Source organism: Aegilops tauschii, chromosome 5 (assembly GCF_002575655.3).
Source record: "Aegilops tauschii subsp. strangulata cultivar AL8/78 chromosome 5, Aet v6.0, whole genome shotgun sequence".
In the NCBI taxonomy this organism is placed as follows: Eukaryota; Viridiplantae; Streptophyta; class Magnoliopsida; order Poales; family Poaceae; genus Aegilops; species Aegilops tauschii.
Window position 1 is genome coordinate 417,119,603 of NC_053039.3, and position 7,986 is coordinate 417,127,588.

Genomic DNA, 7,986 nt, shown 5'->3' on the forward strand with positions numbered 1-7,986 from the left:
CTTCAAAGACGTGATGCCCAAGAAATTTTTAACTGGAAGAATATTATCATGCCAAAGGTCCTTCCAAAAAAGAGTCATGGAGCCGCATTGAATTCCCACCCTCGAGATTTCAAGAAAGTTAGGGCAAAGTTTCATGATATCACGCCAACAAAAGGAACCACAAGGATCAGAAGCGTGCGGTGGAGATGTAGCATGTGCGGGACCGTGAAGGCTACCGGTGTCTTGATGAATCCGATGTATGCGGAAACCCTGACGACTCAATTGTAATATATTTCCTTTGAGTACATTACGCAAATTTTCTATCACAACTGGCGTATCATGATTTTTGAAAGATTTCATAGCTGTTTATAAATGTACTATATTTATTGTCCAATTTTAGTGTGCTGTTATCTACAAATAAAACCTGTATTTTTGTATGAAAATTAATGATAGGATCCACGATGAGTTGGTGAAATCGAAATGGACGGTGGACGATCGACCTGGCCCTTACTGTTTGCGCTTGGATAGCCACCGTCACGTTCCTTCGCGCGTGCCTTCCCGTTTTCAGCTTTGGCCACCCACCACCGCACCACACTGCTTCTTGCCCTCTCCATCTACAAAAACCCTCGATCCACCCACGGCCGGCCAGCCAGCCAGCCGCCGCCGCAAAGCCGCACAGAATCCCGAGCCCGAAACCCTAGAGATCCGTCCGGTCGGCGGAGGCAAAGCGTAGGTTCAGGGCGGTATGTCGAGCGGCAGAAGGGGGGCAGGGGAGGAGCTGGCGGAGGAGGAGGTGGTGCCCATGGAGGACGCCGTGAAGATGCTCGTGGAGCACCTCGTCAAGCCAGCTCTGCGGCGCGGGGCGGCCTTTGGCGCCGCCCAGGGCGAGCGCTACGTGACGCCGGACAAGCAACGCGCCGTCGCGCAGCAGGTGAGCAACTCGTGCCGCTAGCTGGTCGATCTATGTTCCTTTGTGTGTGGTCGCCGCGCGGGGTTGGGGTGGTCGTAGGATTACTTGCGGTTTTTGGCGAAGATCACGTTGGCAGCGGGGGGATGCGCGGAACTGCCCGCCGGGGGGCTGATTTCCGGTGGATGCTTGGGAATTATGAGTGTGGTTTTCTGTAGCTTAGGCTACACGGTACCCCTTATCTTTGCCATTCATTTATGGATCGTGATCCGTGCAGACGTATTTGTCTTTTTTGTTTCTCTCAAACGACACAACATATAAACTTCAAATTTTACAGAACAACAATACATTCTAACTACAATCTGGGAAAAAAACTTTCAGATTTTTTCATGCATTTTAAATACTTAAAAATAATATTTTTAGTCAAACAAAATCTCATTTTCTATATTTATTTCAGACCAAAAAATCTGAAAGTTTTTTCACACATTGATGTTCTAATGTTTGTTCGATCTGCAAAGTTTGAAGTTCATATGTTGTTTCATTTTAGAGAAACAAAAAAGAGAAATCTTCTTGTTGTAAGTTAGTTGGAGAGTACGGATCTCAAAGCAAAGCTGGAGGGTTGAGGATAAGAGGTTTCATGTAGCCTGAGCTACAAAGAAACTTTGTGAGGTTGTGGTGTGCCGTACCATGTCCTCATCGGTGGTGGGTGCGTGTACCCGCCGCCCGTGGCAGATAGTAGGGGATCTCGCTGTCCAACCACGCCGCGGCGAGGGAATTGGGGGTGGCTTCCTCTTCCTCCCGGCGAGGAACTAGGAAACGGGCATGGGAGGAGTCTTTTTCTTTCTTTCTTTCTGGCATGGGAGGATTTGGGCGGAGGAGGAAGAAGATGGCGAGATGATGGGCCTTAATTGTGGTGGTGGTGTGGTTAGTAGTGGGCTTCTTAATTGTGTTGGATGTACAGTATGGAGGCCCAGTCGGGAAAGCCCACTGAGAGCCGCTGCTGTCTGACGGGCGGGCGCACACAGAGTGTGCCCCTCTAGGCGACGGAGAGGGAGATGGCGGCGGCGGCGGCGGCGGCAGATGCGGCGTGGTCTCGTATTCGCCGTCAGCGGCGGCGAGAGCGCGCCGCGTAAGAGGATGGTTGGGAGGTGGAGTGACAGGCGGCGTCGTGGCGCATGGCCGCACCACGGGTGGAGAAGCCGCAGGGAGCTAAGGCAAGCCGCAGTCGTCCCTTAGTTTCTGTATTTCTCTTGTCAGCTGTCACCGTAATTGTCAATAGAAATTGCCAATTTTGGTTGCTAATCCCGTAGGTTAGCACCGTAAGCCGAAAAAGTTGTATCAGCCGCTTTGCCTCTTCTTCTAAGAAAATGATGCATTTTTCCATGGTGTATTCTAGAAAGGACAAAAGTAGGAGAGGCTAGCTCTGTAAAATTATTTTCTCAGATGGTGCGACACCGCGACTGCTCCGTACAAATGTACAACTCAAGCAGAAATGTTGGGTGTGCGTTAGTTCGGAAGAAATTATTTGGCCATGACCCTAAACAGGAATCTTTGCCCATCAATTTGACCTTGCAATGTTTTTCAAAGTTATCCATGAACTTGAATTGGATTGGATTGTGTGACATAGTAGCTAAGTGGATGTTTTTGTCTACACAAAGACTGGTATGTTTGATTCAAGTCATTGCCATATCATCCTTACATTTCCCCTGTCAGTTTACCATTGTGACTATATTAGTGTATTTTCCTTGGAATTCATGGCAATGTCCCTCAATGTATCCATGAAATGCTTGTTTTATTTGCGTGCACTGTAATATGTTTTTGGGAGTCTATTTCTGCTCAGATACGTTTAAGACAGTGTTCCTCTGTCAATAGGATACAATGCTTATAATATATAGCTGTTTAGCTGCTAACTCATCACACTGGTGTGTGGTTTCGCAGATTCACACGGCAATCATTTTGTACAACTACTACCACAGGAAAATGTCTCCGCAGCTTGCTTTTGCAGACCCCGAACAGTTTTTTGAGTGTGCTTCTCTTTCTGTTGGAGAAGATCTGCTCGCATACTTGAGTATGGTCCATGAGCATGAGAACAATTCTGGCAAGCATGCGAAGCTATCTATTACTCACAAAGTAGCACTACAAGCATGTGAGATCGCTGAACAACTCGACGCGAGCAAACATTCTCCAGAAATGGCATTGTGGCCAATATCAAAAGTTGCTGTGCTTCTTCTCGACCCAACAAAAAAGAAATGTTTGGTTGATTATAGTGCTAATACGAAGGGTATCTGGTCAATCATTGAGAAGGAATTAGATGGGGCAGCTGGTAATTCACACAGTACCAACCAGCCAGCAGGCCAGGAATCGACAGCTAAAGGGATCGTTGGTGCTTCACATTCACCATTTATGCTTCAGCGACAAGCATATTCAGAGGTGGAGCGTAGAACAGGTCAGATTTTTCATTGCGGCCCTTAATTTATATACCCATATCTGTCATTTTCTTCTTCTTTTTTGAGTTGGTATTGGCAAGGTGTAGCTTCTATCAGTCAATTCTGTTAATTTTCATCCTAGAGCATTGAGATAAAGTATGCAACCTTTGTGCCTACAGAGCCATGTTTCTGTAGGTTCCTCACATTGATCAGGTGACTATTAGCATTACGGAATGTGGATCAAAGTTTCTGGTAAATAAGTATCTACATGTGTTACTATGCAAATTGTCCAAAATTTGAACTGCTAATGAAGCAAAAAAATGAGTTTGAGTTGTACAGTTGCTTTACAGCAAACAAGAACAAGTGTGTGGTCCCAGAATGTACGCAAAAATGTACCTCTGCCTTGCTTTTAACTAGTGTAAAACCATTTACTTTCGGGATAAACAAGAACATCAGCAAATATAATTACTTAAGTTGTTGCCATAATGCCGTCGCATTGTCTGTCTCCTTTGTTTTGGTATGTACAAACTGGGAGTTATTGAAACTTGATTTAGTTTCATCAGCTAGAAGATTAAAAATAACTTGGGACACTATAATGGGTGATTCACCTGTACTTGCTGTACATGACCTGATAGCTGCCAATTGTTTGCTAGAGAATGCTATTTATTTGGTTCTTTTAATATAATAGTGAAAAATTGTAATTTATGAACTTGATTTTGTTAATAGTATGTTCATTTTCTGTTTGAACCAACAATGCATTGTTTGCTGCTCACTATGGTAAACTTACGGTCTTAATAGGTATGAAGGTCTCAAACTTGCATCTTCTTGATGAAACCATGGCATACTCGTTGAGTAACGAAAAGGCAGCTACCAAGGTATTCATTGTGGAGTATGAGCCAACCATGAAAGGCAGCCTTGAGGAAATTTCTCTAGAAGACTTGATTAGCAGGTTTGCCTTTACCTACTAGATAGTTGTATGATTTTAGGTTACATCCCTTTTGATCAACCACTAATCAGTTTATTAAATAAGACCATTGTATGGTACATCCTGATGAAAAGTGATACCCTTTTTAAAGGATACTGACATTTTTCGGCTTTCTCTTTCACAGTATGACTGGTCCGCTATTTGTGAATGATCCATTTCCAAAAACGACATCTGTAGTAGAGTACTATCACATTCTTCCGTACAAGGAGATTTTGTCTGAACTCCTCCACAGGTAACATAAGATATGTTGTGATCTTTTTATGTGTGAAAGTAGGACAATAACTTTTTGGGATCATGGTAAATATGACACGTCGCGTGTTTCAGGAAATGGTCTTCTGATTCTTCACTAAACGAGCAACCACGTAGACATGGAAAAGGTTCATTGCACTCCATAATAGATGAAAATGTGGAAGAGCAAGATGAGAATAGCACGTCCAAGCTGCAAAAACGAATTAAAAAAGTGTCAACTCCAAAGCAAAGCAAACAAGCAGTTAGTGCCAGCAAGCACAAGAAAAGCAGCAAAAGAAAATCTGAAGCCTCCATGGCTGCAGCTGATGTCTGTGCAGAGGGTCTGAATAGTGAGATCCCCACAATAAAACATGTTATTGAGGCGGAACCTCCAAAATCCATGAGTAAGTCAAGAAATACAGAAGCTGCAACCGCAGCAGCAAGTGGAGAAACTAAAATCCTACAATCGGGTTAGTCACTGTAACTGTATTTAGATTTTACTGATCACATTGTTCCTTATTTGTGTTCTGATATAATCAACTTTAGGTGTTCAAGTGGAGAAGAACAAATCACAGGAGCAATCTAAACGTGACAATATGCCCCAAGATGTCTTTCCTACAGAGGTAAGCTAAATTACAGATTGAAAGTATTGAAAGCTACAATACTAGGACGCATTAGGATCACATGCATCCTCTGGAATGGTAGTAGAAAATAAACTTCAAATATGATGACCTGTTAACAACAATAAATTGTATGGTTCCGTCCTTTTCTATACAAATGTTATATGATGCAGTGTTGCTCTTCATTCTATTTGTTTTTGTTCTCATATGCACTCAACTATACATAGCATAGAGTTAGAGCATTTCTCCTTTTCTACCACATGTCGCCACGTGAATGTTTGGAAAAGTGTGATAGCACACACTTCTGTTAGGTATTAGGATGAGGGGAAGCCGGCACAATCCATTCTTATCAAATAAGGGATAATATCCCATTTATTAAGTATAGTGTATTAGTTAAGAAAAAATTATTATTGTTAGGAAAGTACCAACTGGTAGATCCTATTATTAGGAGCCACACCTAATAAATCATCTCCATACTGGGAGCCACACCCACTGTGCTCAGTCAATCAAAAGAAATATTCATCCTTTTCATAAATCAGTTTCAGATGAGTAGGTGATGAATAGGCCAAGTTTTTCGTGTGATCCATTCACTCTGCTTTAACTTGAAGAACTAATTGTTGCACAGGCACCGCATGTTGAACTAGTGAAGAACCGTGCTTTGGAATGCGAAAATATGGATTTGTCAGGAAAGTCAGGTTGGATAAACCTACCCAAGACTGCTTATTTTTCATATTATTGGTTATTGGTCCTCCAAGTATTTAATCTGTGTTCCAAATTTCATTCAAGGCGGCACCACTGAGTACAACGTTGATGACCAGATAGATGATTCGTTGCGATCAATTCAGAAAATACGGGATGAAATTGTATGTTATGTGTCTTTTCTCTTATTTCAGGAAAAAAAGATGCTTGTTTCCTATAACTTTCTTCTAGTTGAGAATCTGATGTGAACTCTCCTATTCTCTCTTCGTTTCAGCTTCTCAAGGAAAGCATACTTCAAGAACGAAGTGCTCAGTGTGATATGGACATGCAGACACTCTTGAGTGGTATTCTACCCTGGCCACATTTTAAACATGGTTACATTTACAATCACGCTGTATAAGTTTTGTGGTCAACACTGTGGGCATGTTTTTCTGGGAGCCATACGTTTCCAAAAGTTCTGTGTTAAACTGTGGTGTATCACACTTTTCATTGTGGACAAATCGTCTGCCGCACTTTGTGACATACAAATCGTCCGTCGGAACTGTGGCCAATTTTGGCAAGAAGTTTTTTTTGGGGATTTTTTTTTTTGAAATGTTTTGGCAAGAAGTTGCTTCTATACCAGTTCCGCATTTCTTGTACTCATCATGTTTTAAAACTTATGCAGAAGGAAAGATGACACCTAAAGCTGTATCAATAATAAGCAAATACAAGGAAACTTGCTCAGATATGACGGAAGTTACCAATTCATCTTGCTCTGGAGATGGTGGCCAACCCATCACTAAGAGGAAGAAATTGAGGGAGGCACTCCTGCGACACTGCCAGGTAAGAAACCTCAAGCTGAACTTATGTATTACAATTTTAAATGCCACTTGTACCCTTGACACTTGTCAATGCAGGAGCTTGATGAGATTTGCCGTGGGGCCCATTGGATATCCCCAAGATACACGCTACTACCTTCAGCATCAGATGGTATGTATAAATGTTTACTTTTATCTCTTAGATCTTCTGGATAGGCAAGTACTAGGTTCTTGGACCATGTAGGCATAACAATTAGGAATATCATATACCACTTACTTTTATTGAATTCAATCCCTATAGGTCCTGGTTCGTTTTGTGCATTGTGATGATAACATACGTAGTGTGTTACGCTAACCATGCTTAGAAGAAAAGAGTTTTCAAGGTGTCAGATCAATAGGCAGGGTTTGCTCTTTTGATGTCAAGTAGCAATCCAAATAGGCTGCTTGTTTATTAGCACATGGTATGCTCCGTTCAAGTGTTAGGTTTGTTTAACATTCGATCAATGGTTATGAAGACATGTGTGCACCCTTGTAGGCTTCATCTTAGATCAGACTGATTAGGTCCCCAGTTAGCAATAACCAAAACTGATGTTTGATTGCCTATCACTCTCTCTCTCTCATAGCTCCATGTTTTGAGCACTTCTTCACCGGTCCTTTTCCTACCTTTTAAGGGATGTACCACGCCAGTGTACGTTTGAGATGCCTTGATTTTGAGATGAGCATCACTGGTGATCTTCGTCCTACCCCACACGAGGCGAGGTGCTCTGCGGCTTCCAATATGATACTGGAGCTTCACAAGAAGGCGGAGCAAGAACAGTAGGGTACCTGATGCAAAACCACCTTGTTAAACTCCTGAATCCGGGAAACTGCGGGTGGCTGGAACTAGTTGTTTAGCAATTGCAACTTTGAAATAGACTTCTTGAGAAACCTAATCGTGTTGGTACCTTGTTTATCTATCTACCTTCCAGAGGTTGACTCCTTGTGTATTTGTTGGTATTATGGCTGTTTATTAAGGTCGTGATAAACCCCAGACTGCTATTTCGAAACTCTGTGACGCTTCAGTTGCGCTGTCTGTTTCATCATGTGAGTGAGCACAAATTATCTAGCTATTTCTTGAATTCTTATTGGCTCGTGGTGTTTACAGAGTATTTAGCTGTTGTTGCCGTTCTTCGATCATTAGGTATTGTTGTCAGTAGCATACCAAGAGACTAGCTTAGGTGCTTTTATATTAAACGGCGTAGCGATTCTTTATTTGGTTGGCAAGTTTTCGTAGATGTATTTGTTGATGTGTTTGGTCTCGTTGCCTTGCATCAACTTCAATAAAGATGGTTGTGTGCATCTCTTT

At 42.4% G+C, this 7,986-nt stretch overlaps 1 protein-coding gene across 2 annotated transcripts; it reads left to right on the forward strand.

The window, feature by feature from the left end:
* Positions 1–531: 531 nt before the first annotated feature.
* On the forward strand, positions 532–7,690 carry LOC109775961 (uncharacterized). 2 transcript variants are annotated; one of them, XM_020334666.4, is made up of 12 exons: positions 532–910; positions 2,825–3,332; positions 4,111–4,261; positions 4,422–4,529; positions 4,622–4,995; positions 5,072–5,148; positions 5,771–5,840; positions 5,932–6,008; positions 6,119–6,188; positions 6,509–6,666; positions 6,741–6,813; positions 7,313–7,690. In XM_020334666.4, the coding sequence occupies exons 1-12, from the start codon at positions 725–727 to the stop codon at positions 7,459–7,461; spliced, it is 2,001 nt and encodes a 666-aa protein (XP_020190255.1). In that variant the 5' UTR covers positions 532–724; the 3' UTR covers positions 7,462–7,690. The 2 variants fall into 2 exon arrangements, with proteins under 2 accessions (XP_020190255.1, XP_020190256.1); XM_020334667.4 differs by lacking the exon at positions 532–910 and adding an exon at positions 1,590–2,100.
* The last annotated feature ends 296 nt before the right edge of the window (positions 7,691–7,986 follow it).